At 33.7% G+C, this 24,441-nt stretch overlaps 4 protein-coding genes across 5 annotated transcripts in view; 3 read left to right on the top strand and 1 right to left on the bottom strand.

Annotated features, from left to right (window-relative positions):
• The first annotated feature begins 516 nt into the window (after window positions 1-516).
• Window positions 517-3,365, top strand: LOC21393528 (transmembrane protein adipocyte-associated 1). The gene is made up of 6 exons (XM_010099048.2): window positions 517-1,004; window positions 1,941-2,132; window positions 2,303-2,465; window positions 2,564-2,666; window positions 2,767-2,848; window positions 3,028-3,365. Exons 1-6 carry the CDS (start codon window positions 702-704, stop codon window positions 3,103-3,105), a joined length of 921 nt encoding a protein of 306 aa, XP_010097350.1. The 5' UTR covers window positions 517-701; the 3' UTR covers window positions 3,106-3,365.
• A 1,239-nt stretch (window positions 3,366-4,604) lies between these two features.
• LOC21393527 (acyl carrier protein 1, chloroplastic) lies at window positions 4,605-7,206 on the bottom strand. The gene is made up of 4 exons (XM_010099047.2): window positions 6,991-7,206; window positions 6,045-6,155; window positions 5,286-5,408; window positions 4,605-4,950 (listed from the first exon to the last, which is right to left on the bottom strand). The coding sequence occupies exons 1-4, from the start codon at window positions 7,054-7,056 to the stop codon at window positions 4,819-4,821; spliced, it is 432 nt and encodes a 143-aa protein (XP_010097349.1). The 5' UTR covers window positions 7,057-7,206; the 3' UTR covers window positions 4,605-4,818.
• Window positions 7,207-15,925: 8,719 nt separating this feature from the next.
• Window positions 15,926-20,858, top strand: LOC21393526 (vesicle-associated protein 2-2). Of its 2 annotated transcripts, none has more exons than XM_024166200.1 (9): window positions 15,926-15,951; window positions 16,900-16,996; window positions 17,430-17,500; window positions 17,631-17,712; window positions 18,029-18,144; window positions 18,219-18,401; window positions 18,683-19,111; window positions 19,370-19,447; window positions 20,365-20,858. In XM_024166200.1, the coding sequence occupies exons 2-9, from the start codon at window positions 16,951-16,953 to the stop codon at window positions 20,473-20,475; spliced, it is 1,116 nt and encodes a 371-aa protein (XP_024021968.1). In that variant the 5' UTR covers window positions 15,926-15,951; window positions 16,900-16,950; the 3' UTR covers window positions 20,476-20,858. The 2 variants fall into 2 exon arrangements, with proteins under 2 accessions (XP_024021968.1, XP_024021967.1); XM_024166199.1 differs by lacking the exon at window positions 15,926-15,951 and adding an exon at window positions 16,073-16,264.
• A 1,843-nt stretch (window positions 20,859-22,701) lies between these two features.
• LOC21393525 (trafficking protein particle complex subunit 6B) overlaps window positions 22,702-24,441 on the top strand; it is a 6,944-nt gene continuing 5,204 nt past the window's right edge. Inside the window, exons 1-3 of the mRNA XM_010099045.2 lie at window positions 22,702-22,933; window positions 23,307-23,424; window positions 23,513-23,741. Coding sequence (XP_010097347.2) covers window positions 22,782-22,933; window positions 23,307-23,424; window positions 23,513-23,741 — 499 coding nt within the window. The 5' untranslated portion in view covers window positions 22,702-22,781. The remainder of the gene's footprint in view (window positions 22,934-23,306; window positions 23,425-23,512; window positions 23,742-24,441) is intronic.

Below are 24,441 nucleotides of genomic sequence, written 5' to 3'. Positions count from 1 at the left end.
TAAAATCAATACCAAATGCAATTACTATTGCCTCAATTTTGGTTATGCAATGCAGAGAAGGATAGGCTGTTTTTGCCAATGCCTCCTGAATGGTAAGGCCATTAAGGAAACTGCCAAAGGCCTCCCTTAAGTCAAGGCTCCTTATTTTTAGGATCATTAACTAATTATCTCTATCTCAAAGGTTGTTTTGTTTTGAGCTCAAATATCTCATTCTTATTTTATTTTTCTTTAAAGAAAGAAGATGATAAATTATTAATGAGACGTTTGATTCATAAATTTAAAATCATAGTTTATGATTCTAATTTTTAAAAATTAAATTTTTTGTGAGAAAAAAATACTGTACAGAACCAAGAACCATGATTCACAGCTAGGAAAAACCTTTGAAACAAACATCTCATAAATTTTACATAATTGTTTCCTTAATAAGAGAAAAAAATAATCTTAAAAATAAATACATAAATAAATAAATAAATAAAAGAAGAAGAAGAAGAAGTGTTAAAGTACGGAAGGCGCAAAGCTAAACCGGGGGTTTTATACTCTTTAATAGAGAAAGCCGCCATCTGCCTACTGCATCAGAATCAGAACCTTTTCCCCAAATTCGCTTTTCAACCAGACCTAGGGTTAGGGTTTCCACATTGAGCGCCCAATTGTCTCTGCAAATCCACTCGAGCTCCAATTTTTCGTTCTCGTCTGATTCGAAAATGCGCGCTCTCGAAGATATCCTCTCGCAGCCAGGAGTCCAAGCCCATACTGCGCAGAGCTCGAATCTTACCCTAACAGTGGAAGATTCGGGTCCGGTATTCTCCAATTGGATCACGGAGTGCCATGGATTTTGGCATAATGCGGCGTTGATCGTTGCCTCGCTTCTCTTCGTCCTCTACTTGGGATACCAGGCAAGGCAAAGCTTCCCTAAGCTCTCCCATGGCCGGTCTTACATCATGGTCGCGTATTACGCTTGTCTTTGGATTGTCAGTTTGCTCAATCTCGCCTGGTGCCTCTTTCAGGTTCTTGTCGTTTCAATTTTTTATACCGAAGTTGGTGTTTTTATTGTTTCTATTTTTTCTGTTTAGGTAATTTCTTGTTGGTGAACCTTGATTTAATGATTATTGGTTTCGAATTATGGTTCCAGGTTTGATTGTTGCCTTGTTTAAGTTTTGGACTTAATAGCAGTTTTGTGCTATGATTATGGTTTGGCTGGATTTGAGGATACTGTTTTTATTCTTGAAATGCTGGTAACTGTGGTTGTCGTTTTGAGAGTAATTCTGTGAAAAATTAAGTTTCTGAATGGTGCTGTTGTTCTTTGTTTTCTTTAGTTTTTTCGTAGTTCAATTGCCGCAATAGATTACTTTTAGATTTCTCTTAGTCTTTTAGTATTGGGTTGTGAAAGTCATGTTGTCATTTTAGGTAACCAAATTTGAATTTCTGTTCAAAACTATGAACCAAATGACTATGCCAGATCGGGAGATTCCATGTCTCAAACACACTAGTAGAAGGGTGAATTTTGGGTCGTTGACTAGGATTAAGTTTCCTACATACTCTACTCGAAAGTCGTCTCTGTATGGCATATAGATGCCAATGCCCCTTGTGCTTTTAAGTTATAATGGTGGCTGTATTTTTGTGGAGAACAATGTTTTATCAAGATAGTATTGTAACTTTCTAACCAGTGAGTGTCAATTAGGGGCTTCTGTATGGCTCTGTATGGAACTTGGTTACTTTTTTCATGTGCTTTCAGTAATCTTAAGTTAAGAAGGTTGAACTGATGGTGCCTTTTCATAATACTATGAAATGTTATTTTCGTCTCGATCTTGTTATGATTATGCTATCAAAGTCCCCTTGATGATTTGTTTTTGGATCCTTTTTTTTTTTTAAATGTTTTTGGATGCTTTATACCAAGTTTCCTTTATCTTTTAGCTAAGAGTGGGTTGGATTCTTGAGCACAGGCATGGGAGTGCACTCCTGGAAAAGAACTAGCGTGGAATGTCTTATCTTTGTTTACCACTTCTGGGATGCTATTTTTGGAAGTAAGCTTGCTAGCATTTTTATTCCAAGGAAATCATGTGAATGGACTAGACGCTATGACACGGACTTTTGGGGTTTCAGGGCTGCTTGTTGGGTTGGACCTAATTCTCAAGGTATCTATTCTGGTTTTCTTCCATTTCCATCCTTCTGGAGAAATCTTATTTGTTTGTGATTCAAATAGTGCTTAGATTTTACAAGGAATTTTACAAGTTTTCCTTCACCTGTTGTTGTTGGAAAATGCACATTGCTGTAAATAGCCACTTAATACTGGTTTGTCTTGCAGGCAATATATCTGTTTGGATTTGGGATCCCATTATTCATCGACAGCAATGACCAAACGCATCATAAGAAATGGGGCTTGTGGATTATCCACAGGCTGGTGCTGACTGCTGTTTATGGTCTTGTATTGTTTATGTACAATTCCAAGTGGAGAGAAAAATTACCAGGTAAGGTCACTACTGTATTCTTTTCGTAGTTTCAAGTTGGTTGGCATCAAATTTGGGGCTGTATAATTGAATCTGATTGTTCTGCTCTCTTTTTGCAGCAAGACCTGCATTCTACAAATATACTGCGATCATGTTCTCATTGAATGCACTAGCGTTGTTTGCCTGTGGACTTACTGGGAATGGGGCTGGATTTGGATTCTGGTATATCTACATTTTTTTTTTTATTTCTTGAGCTACCAGTTTCCATCTCAAGTCGACCTTTACTTTCTGTAGCATTCTAAAGCACCAACTTTTATTGCAGGTTATATGGTGCTACTATTGTCTGTTACCATGCGTTTTATCTTCCTCTTATATACGTAACGTTTCTAGCTGATTTTTTCCAGGTTAGCATTCATCTCATGCGTGATAATATCTTCTTTTCTTTCATTAGACTGTCTTCGTCTTCCTCTTCTTTTGTTTTGGTTTGATGATCAGATATTCTTTTGTTACTTCAGTCTTTAACTATTGCTTTCAAAGTAGTAGTATCCTACTAAATTACTAATTTTACTTTTATTAACACCAGGAGGAAGATTTGCACTTGGAAAGTGTGTACTACTCGGAGATGAAAGATGCCGGCTTCTTCGATGTGGATTGGGAATGAATGACGTGGAGCCATCTCAAACCGTAAAATGGTGTAATCCATCAAAATCATTGTAAATAAAAGTAAATATTTTCATGGTTTGACGAAATTCCCATCCTGCAAGTAGTTCTGTCACTCTATTCTATGACGCAAAACCACATTTCAGCTTTGCTTTTGTAGTTTGTAAATCTAATAATTTACGTTTGGTGCTACTGATCAGTCTCATTCTTAGTAGGTTGTAAAATCTACATGGGTAAAAACAATTGTACACTTGTTTTCTAGTTTCGTAGTTATTAAAACTTGGTTGATACAAGAATGATTGTGATGGATAAAGTTGATGAAAATGAATAGTAACGAACACTGCAATGAATAATTTTTTTCTGCAGAATTCCACTGGTAAATGTTTGGGGAACTTGTTCCTTTTGATTGTTTGTCAAGCTGTAAGGTTTTATTCCTATAAGGAAATTTTACATTTTTGTACCATGCGTATTAAGAAAATTAAAAAAATATATATAATTTCACCTAAGAGGTATAAATTGAACATAAAATTGATCATTTGAAGGTACAAAAATGCAACAATCCGAAATGTAGGACATAAAAATATATTTCTTCCTGAAACGAATTTGAAAGAGAGTGATCATGATTCGTGAAACGTTTATTTCTCTCCCTTTTTTTGGTTGAAATTGTCCTTTATTAAATGAGAACTTCATGGTAGGAATATTTTTTTCCGCTACCGATAGAGCAGTTGTTTTACATTATTAGATTTTTAAGCTTTCACGTTAAAAATTTATATAATGCGGGACATAAAATTGTTCCCACTCAGATTATACCACTAAAAATTAATCCACCAACTAAAAACAATTCATACTAACAGTGAAAAATGACGGTTAATCACATAAAAGTTCCTTTTCTTTGTTTATTTGCTCTGTGTAAAAGTTTTCTTGATATGTGTCGTGTGATTTTCGAAAAAGAAAAATGAAATTTATTCTTATGAGGACAATACTTTATCACTCACAAAAAAAATAGTCTTATTAAATTAGATTTCACCTATTTATCTAATCACACCCACTTTATATGTGAGTAGTATGGTTTTAATCCCACGGAGAATATGCTCTCCGCAAAATACGTTATCGATTGCTTTCCTTGAACCTGTGGAAGCTCAGACACATCCGGGTACTACTGTGTTTGCGCCTGTCTTCCAAGTTTAGCGCACGAAAAAAGAAAAAAAAAAAAAAAAAAGAATTTACCTTTATGAGTGATCTGGACTTTTATCTTACTTTTTATAAATACTCTTAGTGTAATTATTTGACAAAATAAAACAAAAAAACAAAAAAACAAAAAGAGAGAGAGGGGGAGAGGAGAAGCATGCGGCCTATCTTCCAGTTTTCATGTGCTACTTTGTAATTGAAGCATGTGAGTGAAAATATTTTTTAGATTCTATGTTTTAAAAGGCAAATGATCTGAATTCTTCACTTAATCAACTAGAAATAGAATCGGACTAAGACAATAACAAAAAGGGAGAACGCAAGACACTCCTCAATACTTATAAAAAAAAAAAAAGCAATGTACTCAAACGACTAAACTGTTTATGTCAGAACAAAAACAAAAAGGTCCTAGAGTTCATGACCGAAACTGCTAGATACTCAGCAGTCATAAGAAAGCTAAACTTCATATTGCCGCTGCCTCTTTCTCAGCCTGCGTCTCTGCCTCTATCACTCCTTCTTAGTAGGGTTCTTAGCTGTCCTGCTTCTTCGCAGAGAGCTTCTCAATAAGTTCTGCAGCTTCCTCAACAGTACTGATGCTCTGAGCGCTCTCCTCTTCAACGCAAATTCCAAATTCCTCCTCAAGTCCCATAACAATCTCAACCTACAGCACACAGAATAAGTGAAAGTTAAAGCAAGAACCACTACGGATAAAAAAATAATAATAATCATAATAATAATAATCATAATAATAATAATCATAAAGAGACTGAACTCAAACCTACTGATTCACTAGAATACAAGTATAAACATTTGGTTTACTTGCTCAAGTGTTTAATTAATATGCATACAAGAGGGTCAAAGCGGCAAGTAACTCAAAATCCCAATGCTCATATGACAGCAGAATTATTATCTAAAAACTTGTTAGGATTTACAGTATCAGAGTAATAATTATTTAAAATTATTATGTAAAACTTGTCATGTATAATTTCAGAGTACCGTATCAAGAGAATCAGCCCCAAGACCGGAAAATGTTGACTTCCCAGAAACTTCGGCGTCGTCTGCAAGTGCCAATTGTTTCTTCACTATACCGATCACCTTGTTCACTATTTCTACCTTGGCCTGCACAAGGACATTTTACATACATTTTACATAGTGGCAGAACACTACACATCACATGCACAAAAGAACTGATACAAGAAAAATTAATCAAAAGTGTATATATCAAGGGCCACACATGGGTACATTATTCCTATTACATGCAAAGCACGAATGTGTTTTGCGCAATTTTGCGCAATGTTCCTATTTCTAAAATTCTTTCAGTTTGGGAAAGTAAACTTCTATGTAATTCTGATGTAACAATGCCCACAAATCTTAGTTTGGGAAAGTAAACTTCTATGTAATCCTGATGCAACAATGCCCACTAATCTTAGTTCATGTCACATGATATCATAATTCACTTACAATTAGTATAAAGGCAAAAGCTAACTTGAGCAAAGCACACCCCGATAATTGCCAGAAAGCTACAAGGTATGTAACTGGGTCATGGTGTAGGCAATATGGCCATGTTTTCAGAATCATAAAGAGCCATGGCCACATTTTCCGATAGGCAATATGTAACTGGTTTATGTTGTAGTTTAGTATTTTCCGGTCGCCAAATTTATAAGTTCACATCAACCAAAATATCTCCTAGATTCGCTGCATGTTAAGCGAAGAAAACAAAAGGTAGACAAAAACACTTCACTAACGGAAACATACAGCACAGGTAACTTGAAGGCGACCAAAACGTGGCCTTGAACTGAATGACAGCGAGCTTCTTCCATAAGCATTAAGAGAAACTGACCTCGAGCCATAGATGCTGGATGTGGCCTGTTCCAGAAATACAGTCATTAAAACTTCAATATGTGTCAACAACAAAACAAAATAGCACAGAGAAAAACGCCATCCATCACTCTCTCCAAGTTACTCTTCTTCAAATAATAAATTGTTGCAAACATGCAGGTGACCGAATTAGCAGTATAAGATTGAAAAAAAAAACACAACTACAACAACAACTGCAAAAGCCTCTTGACAGCTTATTTAAAAGGAAAAATATATAGAATAAAAATTGTAAAATTCTGCTACAGCAAAGAGAGGCTGGGTACTAATAAGTTCCCGTTGCTTAATTTCATAATTTTTTGCCTGTCCCCATTTGAAGAAAATGCTTTCGATTACCACATGTCACCAGCAAACCACTTATTCCTACCAAACAAGTCCTATTCCATTACAAATTTGTCTTCATGACATATCAATTATTTTCTTCAAGCAAAAAAAAAAAAAAGATATTGAATATCGTAAATAGATTAAAAAATGAGTATTCCTAACAACCAATTTCCGATGCTAAATGGACCGTGATTTAATCATATTCATGTGCATGGATCCATGGACTTGCGATTCCAACAAAAGCATACGCAAAATCTTCAGATCTCAACATCTTCGTATTACATTTACAAGCTAAGTCACGAAAATCTAACACCGTATCAACTCAATAACCAATCGAGACCAGCTCAAATACAAAATACCTAGAACCGAACTAAATAGAAGCAATGATTACGGAACTTCAGCAAATGGAGAGAAAAAAGGATCTACGAAATCGCAATTCACAAAGGAGCAACAAGATTTGCAAAACAGAGATCGAATCGAAAACCACGGAAATAAGACATACCAAGCTCCGATGCAATTGCGAGGGGCGAGATCGGAGGGAAATTGAAGCTCCTGTGACGGACGCCATTGATGGATTCACCGAGCTCTGAAAGAGAAGGGAAAGCGTAGAGAGAGAGAGAGAGAGAGAGAGAGGGAGGGAGAGAGACGGAGAGCACGAGGCGAGTGACAAAGGCAGGCAGGCAGGCAGGTCGTTGATACACTTGGTTTAAGAGAGTATTTATAGCTCTGATCTGAAGCCTAACAGTGATTTTGACAACGAAGATTCTTGAGATATTTACGTTTTCTGCCACATAAACAAACCCTGCATCCACATATACCACGGCTACAAAAACTTCTCCATTTTTCTACTATAGTTTTTCTTTAAAAAATATCGGGGAGAAAAAATTCGAGTTACAATTTTATTTAAATTCATATTTTTTTATAAAATTTGAGTTTAAACCTAAACTCGAATTTAAATTTTTCATTCAACTCGAGTTCATAAACTCGAACTTAAGTTAACGAACAATATTTTTTCTATTATTAAAAATGTCATAATTTTTTCGTTTTAATTCTGATTGAGATGATTTTTTTCTATACATTTACAACGAAAAGACGAATAAAATCACACACATATACCTTATTAAAATTTTTTATCACCGTTAAAATACTATCTAAATATAAATTTAAGTTTTGACCAACTCAAATAGATTCTCAATTCAAATCATATTTTAAATGTACACATTCACACACAAACTCAAGTTACAACTTTAACTCAAGTTATAACTCAAACTCAACTCAAGATCATTACTCAAGTCACCCTAATTTAAAAATGTAAAAGAACAACTCCTGAAATGCCCTTGAAGTCTAAGCAAGGCTATTTTATTCTTTTCATTCTCTCTTTCAGCAGCTCTCTCCGACGCCTCCCCAATGCCACAATGAAGATTTCTTCGGTGTGATTGAGACTTGTTTGCTCGTCCTGGTCGAGCTCTGTGATTTTTGTTGCTACTTGTGGATTTTTGTAATTTTTATGTAGTTTTGGTGGATTTTTTTTTCTTTATTATTTTGATTTTTTTTGTGACTTTGTTTTCGTGTGTTTAGAGTAAAGATTCGTGTCATAGTTCATATCATAATTCGTGATTTGTTATAGTATTTTTCTCATAAAAAAACACATAAATCGAGAATAATTTCGAATTATAATTTGCGGAGACGTTTGGTTCATGGATTAGAATCATGTGATTAGAACCATTTTTGATTTACGTGTATTTTTTATGAGAGAAAATACTGTAACGAACAATGAATCATAATTCAAATCATGATTTGAATCCTCTAACCAAACATCTCAGGCGCCGGTAACCACGATTTCCGGAGGATATATTTTAAATATTCTATGTAAATACTTTTTTCAATGGCATGTCAATTTAAACCTTGTATTTGGGGCAGTTCCATAAAGTCCCCAAGATTCTTCTGTTCGATCATTCACACGTGGTCCATAGAAGACATAGCACCCAAGACAATGCCCAGTGCTCACGCGCCGAGTCCATTGGGCTTTGATGGAATAGTAATGGGTACGGCCATGAACTTTGGAATTGGTGCTTATGGTGGGTCTGGTTGGAACGCCAAGACCAAGTTAACAATGGTTCAACGGGCAGGTGGAGGATTCTTCTTTTTTTTTTTTTTAAGGATTAGAGAGTTGAAATTTTGTGAAAAATTAAGGGCTGTTCTTTTATCCTTTTTGAGTTAGGTAATTTGAGTGTAATTTTGAGTTGAGTTGAGTTTGAGTTATAACTTGAGTTGAAGTTACTTAAGTTTGTGTTTGGATGTATATATTTGTATTATGGTTTGAAATAAGAATTTTTTTGAGTTTGTGTTTGATTGAGTCAAAACTTGAATTTGTATTTAGATAATATTTTAATAAAAACTCAATGCTGATGAAAAATTTTAATAAGGTATATGGTGGGGTTTTATTCGTCTTTTCATTGTCAACACATAGAAAAAAAATCATCTCAATCAGAATTAAAACGAAAAAGTTATAGCATTTTTAAGAATATAAAAAATATTGTTCATTAATTTGAGTTCGAGTTTCTAAACTCGAGTTGAAGAGGAAATTTTAACTCAAGTTTTAGTCCCAAACTCGAGTTCAAACTTAAAAGAACATGAACTTAAATAAAGTTGTAACTCGAGTTGCTTTTTTTGAGTTTTTAAACTAAAAAATGGGGCTGCCGAACAGCCCCTAAAGGCTCTGTTCATTTCACCAATTCGAATTTTGTTATAATAAAAAACTTTCAAAAACAATCACATTTTATTTTTTTACTACAATAAAAAACTCTCACACTTAACTCGAATCAGCGAACTAAAGCGACTCTAAATTTAAGTTCCTCAAGCGTTAAAAAAGTGGTATAAACTATGTTTATAAATGAATCTTGTGTCTTTTCAAATGACTGGTCGAAGGTTAATAAAGTATATTTTGCCGAAATTGTTATTAGGGTCAGACACTTAAGTAATCTATCAGATTATGTTGTAAAATCAATCGTGATTACAAATCACATTATCATGTGGCACTTCAAATCTCGTAACAGCAATATCCGTGAGCATCGACAACACCTTACTCGCCACACCAAACGGGACAGAAGAAAAGGTGGGGGTAGAGATTCTAAAGGGAAAATGACCTAAGTTAAGAAAATTAAAACATATACATAAGGGTAAAAGATGACAATTTAAAAATAAGAAAAATAAATAAAAACAAAGGTGGAGAATTTTGTGAATTTTATTACATTTTATGAATTTTGTGTCCTTACTTAATGCTATGAATACCAACTTAATAAGAACGAATTTCTAAAAGAATGACACAAGCTAGAAAAAAGTGAACTAAAGGGGTTGGATTTCCTCACCTTTTATCGTAATAAAAAAAAAGAGTGTTTGCGTTGTTTTTATAGTCGGATTTCTATTAAATTCCATTAATCCCGTGTAATCTGTTGTTATTTTGTAGTTTCGATTTAAAACGTATTATACGCTACCTACTGTAGAATTCTCTCATTGTTTTCTTTAATTTCATTTGCTGAAAGTAAAGCCAACAATAACAATAAGAAATTACGCACTCGGAAGGTCAAACAATCCAAACTAGAGCGACTTATAACCAGATCTCACTATTCTTCAAAGGACAGTCAGACTTGACATTACGTTTGGTTTATAAATTAGAATTATGAGATTAGAATCATTTTTGATTTACGTGTATTTTTTGTGAGAGAAAACACTATAACGAACCACGAACAATGATTCGAATCGGGATACGAATCCCCCAACCAAATAAATAGAGCATTATTTGTTTTTTTTTGAAAGGGTTTATTTGGTATTTTTGCACTAGTTGGTAAATAAAAAATCGTTTTATCAAATCAATAAGTAAATGATTCCGCAATAAATATATTTGTCCCAAAAATTTAGAGCATTCCAAACTAATATCCCTTGGAAATTTCATGATCATCATGCTATAAATCCAAGGTACATAAGCAGACTCATGAGAAAATAACAATTCCCTCTAATGTCTGAAATATACAAACCACTTCAGACAAATGAAACCTAAAATTTAATTACTTCCTGAGAGTTTTTCCAAGTAAAATTGACAAAAAATAAAATATCAGTAATTTTTTATTTTTCAACTATTAAATTTATATAAAAAAATATTAATTTTATATATTTTTTTAATTTAATATGATTTTAATAATATTTAACGATTAAAAAATGATTCAAAGGTTGGCCAGTCTACCGAAAATGGTTACTTCCTTCCCCTTCACTTAGTTACTTTAAAAAAAAAAAAAAAAAGAGTTATATAATGCAAATCCATTTTGAGCTACTTCCAACCGCTTAATTTCTTTTGTACGTCAGCTATATCAATCAAAGATTTAAAATAACATGGTACATTAAGTAGCAAAAAAAAAAAAAAAAAAAAACATGGTACACTCTAGCAAATTCTGTGTTTTCTCTTTGCTTTTATGTTTATTTGTTATCATGTCCATTTCTTCTTCTTCTTTTTTTTATTGACAAATTTTCCTCATTAATATAACTCATTAAATACTACAATCTCGTTATATTTTTTTTGTTTAAATATATACCTGAATTTTTGTCACTATCCTTTTTACTGCCCAGATGTCATTTTCTATAATAAATTCATGGAAGTGGGGACCATGGACTTGGCTTAATTCATGCTTCGTTATGTCACAATTTGACGTGATAGGCGTGGTTGAGAAGCCCGTCAAATTTCTAGCTGTCCGTGGGAATAGTTGGGTTAAGTTTAGGGGAGCCATGGAAAAGTGGCTTTCGCATAAATGGCCTCCTCATGTCTCTTTCCAAAACTCTCAACTAACATGTAGGTTTCCTCTCACTTTCGCCACAATAAAATTTATCTTGTAGATAAGAATTAAGATACATGCATGACACCAAATAAAAAGTTAGTATTTTTATTTCATTTAGTACTATATAGTCTAACCGACATTAGATATTCTGATACGCCTAGCGTACTGATAAGTTATATTTTTTTAACCGTTAAATCTGCGTACTTTTTTATTTTTACGTGATTTTATATAAATTTAACGGACAAAAAATCTGGCATCGGCCTCTGGTATGTTAGCTATCAAAAAAAAAATGTCTCTAACAAAAAAAGAATTTGGTTTAAGAATTATCACTTTTGAGCCTACACCAACCATAATCCTCACAGGAAAAAAAAAATCTTAAAAAAAAAGCAAGAAGGAAAAAAAAAAAAAAAAAGGTGATCTCAAATTACCATTACAATGACTGTCCTTTTATTTGGCAGAGGTTACCAGTACAAATTAAGAAAAGGAAAAGATGAAAAAAAAAAAAAGCAAAAAATAACAGAGTACATTTTTTTTCCCTCTTTTTTGCTTTCCCCTGTAATCTATAGTTTAAAGATAAAATTCGTTGAAATAACAGGGGGATACAGGTAGTTTTTTTTTTTTTTAGTGATTTTTAACGAGTGAAATGTTTTTTTTAATGGGAAAATGAGTGAAATATTAATTATCGATTCGTTAGGAAAAAACAAAAAAACAAAACAAAACAAAACAGAGGATCGTCTTCATTTTGTCTACATTTAGTTCCAACCATTTAATAACTTATATTTTCTGTGATTTTTGATGAAAAAAAGATAACATTTTATTTTGGTTGGAAAGAAAAGATCTAAACTATATTTTCCTTGTATATATGTATCTTCTTCGCTTGTTGCTGGAAATACATATTATATACACATATTATATATATATATATATATTTATATATATATGTATACTTGCTTTTTTTGTGAATCAGAAATTCGATATACTTGCTTATATGCTAAGTTTGGGTATGGAAATGAAACGTATATGTCAAAAACCCTGTATTGATTTCTTGACGTATCATGCTAATTTTCCAGAAAGATTACTACTGACTAAGTGCCACGCCAGTGGTCCAAAATCCAAATAGCTAAAATATTATTCTCTTTTCTACCCCCGTACTACATGAATTGTGATATTGTAAAATTATAATTTTTCCACTACCTGAATTGATACTATATATATACATATATGTATACATTGATTGAGTAAATTTAACATTGACATTAACATTAGCAGTAATTATGGTCTCTTGGACGGAGAAAAGTTGGGATTTGGAAAAATTGAGAAAGAAAAATAAATTTTTTTTAAAAAAAGTTTGATCAGTGGCAGTGTTGGAAAGGTGAATTAACTTTAACAGCTTAAAAGTTTATGATTAGTCAAAATTAGAAAAATAAAAAATAAAAAGCAAAGGGATTTACGGAAAGGCAAAAGCCAAAACTATGGTCATAAAAAAGCCTTCGAGAAAGGAGAGATCCAAAAGTTTCTTCCATATAATGACTGTAATAATGCTCTAAACAATATATATATATATATTTTTTTTTTAGTTTGAAAGATAAAACAATATTAATGATAAATTAAACGATTGAGTAATCAGAAATAGCCACTTCTATGTCACATTTCATTTTATTGCTTGGCATTTGATTAATTGATTTGCAGGAAAGCCATATTCACATATATATTCATATATTTCATAGACTTTTTACATGCGCTAATAAACAACAATCAAAATACACCTTTTGACGTATATATGGATTACTTTCACTCTCTCTCTTTATGGCTTTCTTTATTTTATCTATATGTGTATCTTTGTCCTTAATTATATATATATATATATATATATATTGGCAGATATTGTGTATATTTGTAAGCAACGTTTGGTTCTAATGATAAAAGACTCGTCCGCCAATTCATCCTAGTTATAACCATTAATATACGCAATTACATTATTTATAGAGAGCAGAGAAGTTATTTTTCCATGCCATTTCAGATAACCCTTTACAATTCGTTCTATCCTTTGAGTACATATATAAGCAAGAAAAAATATTATTTCAGCTCATCATTGATTTGGTAATTTTTCAGTAACCTGTTTTCACTTTGGCGGAGAGATGACATATTTTTCGCCTCTCTCATTTTTCCTAATTTATAATGATATTGCAAAAACAGTTATATGATTTTGCATACAAAATCTAGATTCCTCCGATGACAAGGAAACTAAAGGTCTTTAGAATTGATTTTATTTTTATTTTTTATGTTTTTTGAAAAAGAAAAAATAAAAATATTTTTAAAACGACGTTTGACGCAATAAAGATAAAAAATAGAAATGAAAATAATTTTTTAGTTTTTTATTGATTTTTTATTTTCGTTTTCTCATCTCTCGAGCGGAGAGAGACAAAAAGAGACATTAATGGGTTTTTTACATTAAAAATAATTTTTTGATAAAACTACCAAACGCATTTTCAAAAATAATTTCTGTCTGAGATTGAAAACATTTTCATTTTCATACAAAAAATAAAATCATTTTAGAACGAATTCCAAATGCGCCCTAAATATAACATTTTATTTTTAGAATATAATTATATTTCGTTATTAACTCTATATATTTCGTGCACATAGATTATTTAATACATATTTACCATCAAAGTACCATATATTATCTCATTGAGCGCGTTTAGAATTCGTTCTAAAATGATTTTATTTTTTATATGAAAATGAAAATGAAAACGTTTTCAATCTCAAACATAAATCATTTTTGAAATTGCGTTTGGTAGTTTTATCAAGAGACTGTTTTCAGTGTAAAAAACCTATTAATGTCTCTTTCTCTCTCTCTCTGCTCGAGAGAGGAGAAAACGAAAATAAAAAATAAAAAACGACTAAAAGTCGTTTTTCATTTCTCTCTCATTTTATACTAAACTAAAAAATCATTTTCATTTATGTTTTTTATCTTTATTACGCCAAATATCGTTTTAAAAACGTTTTCATTTTTTCTTTATCAAAAAATGTGAAAAATAAAAATGAGATCAATTCTAAACATGATCATTATTTTTGGTGATTTTCTTTTAATTAGGTGGATACTTTTCTTCTGATTGATTTACCACTTTTCTTATGGCCAGTGAAATTATGACTACAAAAAGACGAGCACAAATCATATTAGGAACTTTTGTTTTGAAAAGCGTCATGGTCAAACGCTATGAATCACAAATCTAAAATTTATTCTCTCTTGTAATGGAATCCTAGCATTTATGATCATTCTTCTTTTTTGGATGGAAAAGTCCAAATATGAAAAGGGATCAAAGTCTTTGCCTGAGGCACTAAGTTGAGAAATGACATCATTGCGATCAAAAAAATGAAACCTTGTTGCATGGTTTCCATCTTAACTTTAATGGAATTATTACATTTCCTGCCTTGTTACACTGTGTTTTTGTTAGTTTTTTTCCCCCCTAAATCAAGATTAACTCGTGGAGCTTTTTTTATCTTTTTACTTGTTCGTGTGAATATTCATCATATCTAAAAGATTACAAAAAAAAAAAAAAGAAAAAGAAAAAAAAAAGCTAATGAGTTCAGCGTTGTAGATGCTGAAAGCATGAGTTGATTGAACAATAAAATCGGTGTTTTAGTTAATTTGCACTATGTTACTCCTCGCGTGTTGAATTATGCTTCAACAATGTCTTCTCTCTTCTGTATGATAGGATTGTTGAACTTACAGAATAGAGACAAGACATTCAAGTGGAATTTCGTGGTCAATTTTTTTTTCTTTTTTCATAAAAAAAGATTTGTACATCCCACTCTTTTATGGGGTGGGTGTTTAGTACGAGAATTCATGTCATAATTCGAATCATAATTCGTATATCATTATAATATTTTATTTTATAAAAAATACACATAAATTAAAAATAATTTTAAATTATAATTCTAAATTTATAAACTAAATACTCACTTAATTTGATGATGGTGTCGGACTAGATTTATTTTTATAGTCATAGATATTATGGTCTCGTTCATTTTACGGATTTGAGTTTTTAATTTGAGCTGAGATGTGATATTTTTTGAGAGTTTTTTACTGTAATAAAAGAAATTAAATGTGACATTTTATGAGAATTTTTTACTGTAAAAATTTAAAATTTAAAATTTAAATGGGTGAAATGAACGAGGTATATATAAGTGAAGTGATGGACTTTTTCTCACTAGAACTGCCCTGGCTCACGACTCACACAGGGTTAATGCTATTAATTCTAGTCTACGCAATATAATTTTTCCTTTTTGCTGAAAGTCTACTCTGCAATTACTTATTTCTGCTCAATTCTTCTTTTCTAGAGGACCTAGACAAACTTTTATTTATCTTATTGTCTAAAAAAGAAGAAAAAAAAAACTTTATTCAATTCATTTATTTAATCCATTTTCAGTCGGTAGATCCGACCCGAATGACGATCCAAACTGCCGGTGCAACTAACGCTACCTTACTGATTTCACCTTCACTTGCTTCATATAAACTTTGCCGTGTTTGTTTGTTTTCAGACCACCAAACCCAAAAACAAAACCAGAGTTTCTCTTTCTCTCTCTTACAAATTTTCTCTCTCTTACAAATTTTCTCTCTCCACAATCCTATGGTTCGTCCCAGAACTTGGAATTTTCAATTACACCAAAGCTTGTCCTTATTATTATATATATATATAGATATATATGCATATCATATCTGTTTGAAAAGCGGAATTTTCACGCATAATTTTGATTCCTTTTAAAGTTTTTTCCATCTCTGTCTCCGTTTCTCTCCACAATTTCCTCTCCCAAATTGGCAAGCTTCACAGTCTATATTTATCTTTCGAATTCGAGTAGATAGGGCTTTGTTTGGAGACGCTCCGAGACGGCGTCTTTTTCGAGGTTTCTCCGCTTGTTTTCCGAGCGATCCGTGCAGAGAAATCGGTTAGTAAAAATCAAGTCAGAGTTGGTCTACGTTTAGTTGATTGAGTCACTGATTTGAATCGCTAGATTTTTCTCGGGAATCGTTTTTTCTGAATCCAAAGCGAGCGAGTGAGTATTATTGGAGTGAGCATACAAGTTTTCAGATTGATTATTGGTCAAAACTCCGAGTTCGTCCGTGTTAATTTCGATCGTTGAGATTCCGCGTTTGGTTGGCGAGAAAATTGAGTAAAGAGAAAGGAAATTGATTATCGGAAGCCTTTTGATTTTCTTTTTTCCCTCTTGGGATCCAGTGCGAGAAGCCTTTTGATTTGATTTTGCCTTTTCCTCGCTTGGGTCCTTTTTGAGTTTTTTCATTTTTCTCACGGGTCCCGTACGGTAATTAATTTGCATTATATTATTAATTTATTTAATGTCTTCTCTAGGGGTTTTGCAGCAACAAAAAGGGTAGGCACTTATTAACAACATGCGCGTGCGTGCACGCACTTATATATCAATATTATTATATTGTTTTTGCATAATTTTTTTGAGGTAGTTATATTGTTTTTGCATAATTTTTTTGAGGTAGTTTTGCAGGAATTTTTTTAGCAGGAAATTTTTTGTGACCTTAATATATAGATTTTTTTTTTCTTATGCAGGGAAAAGTGGATTTGGGGGTTTTGTGATCGGATTTAGATAAGGCAGAAGAAATGAGTAAACTTTTGGAAATTCAACCTAAAGAACTGAATTTCACAAGTAAGTCCATGATTGTTATATGGGCCATTATTTTCTTTATCTAATTAGCATCTTAGCAATCTCTACAATCATTAGCAATGTCTGTTTACTTAGTGGATGATGCTTTGTTGAGATTATGATAGGTGAAGGTTTTTATGTTATATGTTTTGTCGTCTTTTATGTTTATTTTCTCAGACCATTGATGTATTTGGTTTTGCACTATTTTTCTTTCTCCTTTCTGTTTACTGTTGGCTTCAATTTTCTGCACTTCCTTTTTCACACTAAGACGGTTTTGAGACGTATTAACTCGGACTTTTTATGAATTATCAAAAAAAAAAAAAAAACCTCAAGACTTTTTATTATTGTAAAAATCTGATGTAAAGGTCTTTTTTCTTTTATTTCGCCAGACAAGTTTGGTAAGCTGGTTGACTAACTCTGTCTTTGTTTTTCATAGTTGAATTGAAGAAGCAAAGCTCATGCTCAGTTCGGCTTGCCAATGTCACCAACTATTATGTTGCTTTTAAGGTATACTTTTATTATTATTTTTTAAATATGATTTTTATTTTTGTTGATTTTTTCACCGAGATGGATATCTTGTACAAGAATTTCATTATGGGTATGTAGATCCAATTTAATCGGAAGGAGATATTGGCAGGTTAAAACTACATCCCCTAAGAGATACTGCGTGCGGCCAAATGTGGGTATTGTCATGCCAAATTCAACTTGTGAATTTGCAGGTATGCATTTGTTAACTGCTTTTGCATCTTGATTTTCTTATTCTATAAGACTATAAGTCCCGTCTTAAATGAATTTTGAGTCTTGAGATGATTATTAATTTTCTGATGAAAATTGTTGGAAGATATGCATAATGACCTGCTTTAGATAAATTTTGAAGTGTACCCGATGTCTTAAGGTCATAACTCATAGGTTAATGGGTTTGTGTTGACAAGTAATGATGTTTTATTTGGTTTCAGCTTTCTTATTGTTGGTTTTATGCCTCTTTTTTTTTTTTTTTTTTTTTTAAATTATTGTCACTTTTATGTCAATATATAGTCACAATGCAAGTGCCACGGACATTTCCACTTGATTTGGAGTGCAAAGATAAGTTCTTAATCCAGAGCACAATTGTTTCTCCTGAGACAACTGATGAGCAAATTACAGCGAGCATGGTAAATCTCTATACTTGTTGTTAACATTGATTTCTCTTCTGGTTCCTTATCGATATTTTCCTTGTTTCTTTCAGTTTGTCAAAGATGGGGGGAAATACGTTGAAGAAAAGAAATTGAGAGTGATACTTCTCATTCCGCCTGACTCGCCAACACTGTCACCAATCAATGGAGCCTTGAACCAGGGGCTGGGCCGTGAAACTTCTTTTTCAAAAGATCAATCTTTGAATGGAGTTGAAAACACATCCAAATCGCACATGGTTAGAGAAACACTTATTCCTATTACCGTGTTGTCTGAAGACCCCTTTCTTTCATACTGATTTTCTAGAAAGGCTTGTGTTATAGTGTTTGGTCAAAATCTATTTTAACTTTTCAGGATGCATTAGAGTTGAATTCACTAGAAAAATCCTCTGTTTTAATGGGCTTCTCTGACATATGTCATTTGTTGTTTGTGGAAATATTGTTCTTTCGTACATCCATTGTCAAAGTATGTGCAAGTATCCTTTTTGAATATCATTTTATTGACCTTCTCACAAATCAGGTTACCAAGGACGTGGAGTCTGTACTGGTTAACATCAAGGAGTCAAAGCCAGCTGAGGATAAATTGAAGCCAGTGAAGAATGTGGAGTTTAAGCTAGAAAATGATGTAAAGGAATTGAAGCCGGCAAAGGGTGTAGAGGAATTGAAGCCGGCAAAGGATGTAGAGGAGTTGAAGCCGGCAAAGGATGTAAAGGAATTGAATCCAGCAAAGGACGTAGAGGAGTTGACTCCAGCAATGGGTGTTGAGGAATCAAAACCTGTAAAGGGTGTAGAGGTATTGAATCTGGCGAAAACTGTAGAGGATGTCGAGGAGTTGAAGCTAGCAAAGGATGTGGAGTTGAAAAATGTAGACATACAGGAGCTGAAGTTAGTCAAAGATGTAGAGGATATCAAGTCTAAGCTAAGCGAATTTGAACTAAAGCTCCAGAAGGTTAGTCTTCTGCAAAATCCACACTTGGTATGGTTTTATCTGTTTGCCTGTCAGTTGTATGGGGACGTTGGATTACACGAATAGTGTGTATGTTAAGATTAATATTATTTTAGTTCCTTGCTTCCTTGGGGTCTGCATCTTTTGCAGTAAGGTTGAACCTCAGTATTTGGAAAATAGGAAAGTTGATATCCTCGCCTTTGTCTATCACTCTCTGTTGTTCAAGCACAAATAGTAAAACATAGTGTTTTCCCCTTGTAGGCTGAAGTTACAATTTCAAAGCTGCTGGAGGAGAGGATTTCAAACATCAAAGAGAGAAAAATTTTGCACGAGAAATTAGTAATTTGCTCAAGCTCACTCTTATTCTTTATCGTTTCTCACATTTTGTTCAATGTTATGTCCTTGATAGAATCTTCAATATTTCTCAGTCACTGTCTTATAAATGCTGAACTTTTGAATAGAACTCTTTCTTCTTCCTCTTCACAACCCTTAAACCTTTGACCTTGAGGAAAGGGACAACAAGCCCATCCACCAAGGCACAAAGAGGATTGTAACTTTTGAATAGAACTATAGAAGTGAAATAAGTCTGGGGAATATATTCTCAAAAACCACTAGAGTCCTTGTATGGACTGATTAAGTTCCACACTGGGAGAGCTTTAGAGGGACATCCATATGGGATTCATGTGATTCGAAGCCAACCGCTATGTATTGTGAGAAACTCCCTATGGTGCTAGCTATGTATACCTAATGACAGCCTAAAGAGCCTTTTCATGCTTAGCTGCCTAAACCAAGCAAGATTCTTGAATCAAACCATTACCAGCAAGATTTGGCTCAGCCAAAACATGAGAGCGCCCCCGAGTTATCTGCATTTAAACAAAAGCATGTTGGCTAGGCCATTGATCTCAAAGCTGCTATAGACTCTTTGCCAGTAGATTTTAGTGGAAGTCTCTTGTTTAGTTTGCTTGGCCGTTGATTAGCCGAGTCATGGGTTTTTCTTTTCCTATGTGCTACCTCCGTAGCGATTATCTTGAGGGAAGGCACTAGAAACACGTTGCTTATTTTGAAAACTTGATATTCCACTTGTTTGGATGTACATCTCACATCTGTCTGGATGTCTCTAGGAAGCCTACATATTTTAAACTCTCATAATGTAATATGCAAATGTTCAACTCTTCAAAAACTGTATTTATCCCCTTCTGCATTATAGATTTATTCTTGTTTGTGACTTTAGCGTTTTTTTTTTCACTTTTTTGCAGGCGGAGTTGGGCAAAAGAGGTGTAAAAACAGTTCAGGTTGGGTTCCCTCTTCTGTTTGTTTGTATGGTTGCTCTTATCAGTGTCGTTCTTGGGTACCGGTTACACCCTTGAAGAACCCTATGCTTGAAGACGAAGCTATTATGTAAAGCCAGTATGTAGGAATATGGGTACAAAGATTTTCTTTCCCTCTCTTTACATAGAGGTGGAAAGAAAGTCATTATATGGTGGTCAGTATGTTATGTAAAAGCAAATGAAATCTAGGAGTACCTACCAAGTGTGTTCTGCATTCATATATGCTCATTTTTGCTTCAAAAACAAAACAAAACAAAACAAAAGGCGTGTAAAGATTTCCCCCCCCCCCCTCACTTGGGTTCATAGATAAGAAGGTTACTCTTTGTTTGATTATGATAGATGCCAGATTTGCTACCGGACTGGGACTGAAATTTGTAAATTGAGTATGTTGTTTATACAGAGAGCTGGAATATGATGCTTTATTACGGTGTTTAAAACGGTGTAGAGCTGATCATCGAAGTGTTTTATTTATTTTTCCACAGGCGCAAATTTTTTTTTTTTTTTTTTTTTTTAAGAAAGAAAAAGAAACATAAAACCCTGAACATCTCTCATCTCTTTGTTTATGAAACGACGAGTGGAGTTGAACGACAAAATATTATAAAGATAAAAAAATATTACAACATTGAACCGACACGCGACAAATTCTCTTATCTATCATCTCCTATCTTAGTTTATAGAAACGGCAACGACAAACACAACATAAAATGACAAGTAATCGTCAGTAAATTTCTAAAACGACAACGTGGTCTAAACGGCAACTATTTATAGAAAACGACGAAGTTAAATAAACGAGGAAAACATAAATAAACGACAACAAAGTGAAGACTAAAGAAGCATCTAACCGACAATAAATAACGTCTCTTAACATCAAAAGCGAGGTCATAAAAACGACAGCACTTGAAAAACGACAACATTTAAAGATGCGATGGAAGAAATGGGGAAAACGACAACAGCATAAAGCAACAAGTCAACAACTAGATAGCAAAATATAAACGATAGCCTTCCTAGGGAAAATGACAAGATCTCAATATAAAAGGCAGACCCAGTGCTAAAGAGGCTCCCATACTATGACAGGCTCGGGAGAAAACTCAATCCCATATGTACGCGGCCTTATCCCCGAAGGAGAGACCGTTTTCAGAATTCGAACCTTGGACCCCAGGTGCAAACGCAAGCGCTCCCACCACGGTGACAAGATCTCAATATAACAAGATAAAAATCAGAAAACGAAAGGACATACAAACTACAACTGGATCACAATTAATCAAGAAAATGAAAAGTATCCCTTCGAAGAAAATTTTGAGATGAAACGCGGTCTCCACTTGAAATTTGGATCAAAATAATTCTCATTCACAACAATTCTAAGATTCAGTACATCAATATATAGATGGCATACACTACTACACAGCTAACATATTTCTATAATTAAGCTAATACACCTACAATCACGTAAATGACACCTAATGAGTAAATCAAGGAAAATAACTAATTTCTAGGGTCAATGGAATCAATCAACAAATCTCAACATAGATGGACACGGTTTATCTATGTTTTAAACGTTGTTGTCGTTTATGGGATTGTAATGAAGGTTTGACATTGAGAGGTTGGAGAGTGAGAAAGAGACCGAGATAGGGTGTGTGAGGAGAGGAGTGCGTAAGCTTGTGAGTATTTTCAAAGAGTACAATCGACAACATTCCTAAACGATGATAAGTTTGTAAAACAACAATATACTATGAAAACGACAACTTCCGCAACACTATCTATAAATCGACAACATCCTTTAGAATGATGAAGTTCAGAAAATGACACCATCCTGAAAACAATTGAAAAACGACAATGCCCATAAAAACTATATAGCTCTGAAAAAGACAGCCCCATCAAAACGGCAATTTTCCTAAACGATAATAAATATAAAACAATAACCAACAAGGCCTTAAAAAACAACAACACAATGAAACGACTACAACTTTAAAATTAAAACAGAAAAGAAAAAAAAAACAATGCGACATCATTTTAGGAGGCCAACATCAAAACGACATACTTTGAGAACGGCAACATTATCTCATCAGCATCATTCTAAAAACGACAGCACCAAAATTTCTGCAAACGACTGCAACTACTAAAACGACAACATTCTGAAAAAAAAAGGAAGAAACATGAGTATTCTACTAAACGACAATTAGCTTATGGAACGAAAAGTATGAAAAAAATTTAAATAAAATGAATAAAAACGACAACACAAATTTCCTTTACAAAAAGTGACGGCGACCTTTAAAACGGAAACGCCATTAGGCTCGACGGACTCCCGACTCATAACTGGAGGAGAGAGAGAGAGAGAGAGAGAGAGAATGGCGAGAGAAGTGTCCGAGAGCTGCGTGGACAGTCTATTGACGGAGATGGTGTCGACCTACTGCAACCGATTCTATGCCAATAAGCCTGATCTCGCCGCCCGCAGTATCGAGGCCATTGGTTACCAGGTCGGTCACCAGCTCTCCGAAAGGTATCATCTTTACCCTAATTATTTCCTCTGATTCGGTTTTATTTCTCCTTCAGTTACTGTTTTTCTCTGATTTTGACTCAAATCAATCATATTTCGTTTGGGGGGTTTTGATATAATTGGAAAGCTTTGGGCTTTAGATCTAAAGGAGCTCATTCAATTTATCATATTATTCGGAAAATCTTTGCTCTAGATGTGGATAAAATTAGTTGGCGGAAATTAATTTTGTGCTTATTTGATTGCTGAGAAATGTGGAGAAAACAAAAGGGGATGAGAAATGAAGAGTCTTTTGAACTGATTCAAGCAGAGAGGTTGTATACATTTATATGCAAGTTCAGACTTGGAAAATAACATGAAATTTTTGTCTCCTTTTTAGGTACACCATGGATAGGCCTCGCTTCAGTGATCATTTAGAGGCTATCAAGTTCATCTGCAAAGATTTCTGGTCTGAACTTTTTAAGAAGCAGATAGACAACTTGAAGACCAATCATAGGGTAATTTCTCGGAATGAAAGAGTTAATATTTATATGACAGTTGTTTTGCCTGAGTTTAAACAGTACCCAACTTTGCTTGTGTTTATAGGGTACATTTGTATTGCAAGATAGTCAGTTTCGTTGGCTTTCCCGCGTATCGGTTGACCTCTCTGAAAATGGAGATGTCTCTCAAGATAATCCTGAGGCTACAGCTGAAAACAAGGCGGCGCAAGTGACGAGCATGCATCTGTATTTCCCCTGTGGAATCATAAGGGGTGCTCTTTCTAACTTGGGAATTCCTTGTGCCGTTTCTGCAGATATATCGAACCTACCTGCCTGTGAGTTACTTGCTCTTTTTGCGAATTGAGAATGCTCTTTTGATTTCGTTTCTGATTTTGTTCTCCTTGTTGGTCGCAAATATTGGTTATGAATGCATAAAGAACCTGCAAAGATCACTGCAATTCATTGTTTCTCCATCTTTCAATGTCTTTTTCCCTTGATAGTTGTTTCCCTCTGGTCTTCATGCCCTCATTTCTCTTTTATTAGCTAAAGAATCTTGTGTCATGTTTAGTTTTCTTATCTGTAAGTTCTGGTGGTAATTAGCTTTATATCTGTGAAAACTCGTTTAGTGATTCCATACTGAACTTTGGATTGTAGTAGTCCCGATAGGGTCCATTTTTTCTTTTTTTGTTTTTTTTTTTCCTTTTCTTTGCTTGCCGAACGAGTTGATTTTGGTTATAACCTACTCCGAATCATGCTCTGTCTACATGGGAGTCCCTTCAGATCCATTTGTAGATTCTAGACACGCTTCTGGACTGCGCTAAGCATCTAAGGTTAAATGCCAATAGAGCTACTATTTTTGGCGGAAACATTTATCAACTACTTTACATTCTTCAATCATTTTAGATTCAGATAGTTCTACATTAAATCTATAAATTCTTTCCGTGTCCCTTTGACCTTCCAGGGCAATGAGTAATACTCATTCTCTGTAGCCATTTTGTTACTAGACACTAGGATAAACTAGCGAAGCCTTTTGAT

This window comes from Morus notabilis, unplaced genomic scaffold (assembly GCF_000414095.1).
Source record: "Morus notabilis unplaced genomic scaffold, ASM41409v2 Scaffold724, whole genome shotgun sequence".
In the NCBI taxonomy this organism is placed as follows: domain Eukaryota; kingdom Viridiplantae; phylum Streptophyta; class Magnoliopsida; order Rosales; family Moraceae; genus Morus; species Morus notabilis.
This window is presented reverse-complemented; position numbering and strand designations above follow the sequence as displayed.

What these genes read in the sequence shown, in the direction of transcription:
- LOC21393528 (XM_010099048.2), top strand. Translation starts at nt 702, where the DNA reads ATGCGCGCTCTCGAAGATATCCTCTCGCAGCCAGGAGTCCAAGCCCAT. An exon ending in GGTTGGACCTAATTCTCAAG is followed by an intron (nt 2,133 to 2,302) that starts GTATCTATTCTG and finishes TTTGTCTTGCAG; the next exon opens with GCAATATATCTGTTTGGATT. An exon ending in GGGGCTGGATTTGGATTCTG is followed by an intron (nt 2,667 to 2,766) that starts GTATATCTACAT and finishes CTTTTATTGCAG; the next exon opens with GTTATATGGTGCTACTATTG.
- LOC21393526 (XM_024166200.1), top strand. Translation starts at nt 16,951, where the DNA reads ATGAGTAAACTTTTGGAAATTCAACCTAAAGAACTGAATTTCACAA. An exon ending in TTGAACTAAAGCTCCAGAAG is followed by an intron (nt 19,112 to 19,369) that starts GTTAGTCTTCTG and finishes TTCCCCTTGTAG; the next exon opens with GCTGAAGTTACAATTTCAAA. An exon ending in AAATTTTGCACGAGAAATTA is followed by an intron (nt 19,448 to 20,364) that starts GTAATTTGCTCA and finishes ACTTTTTTGCAG; the next exon opens with GCGGAGTTGGGCAAAAGAGG.
- LOC21393527 (XM_010099047.2), bottom strand. Translation starts at nt 7,056, where the DNA reads ATGGCGTCCGTCACAGGAGCTTCAATTTCCCTCCGATCTCGCCCCTCG. An exon ending in GCCTTCAAGTTACCTGTGCT is followed by an intron (nt 5,409 to 6,044) that starts GTATGTTTCCGT and finishes GTCCTTGTGCAG; the next exon opens with GCCAAGGTAGAAATAGTGAA. An exon ending in GGGCTGATTCTCTTGATACG is followed by an intron (nt 4,951 to 5,285) that starts GTACTCTGAAAT and finishes TGTGTGCTGTAG; the next exon opens with GTTGAGATTGTTATGGGACT.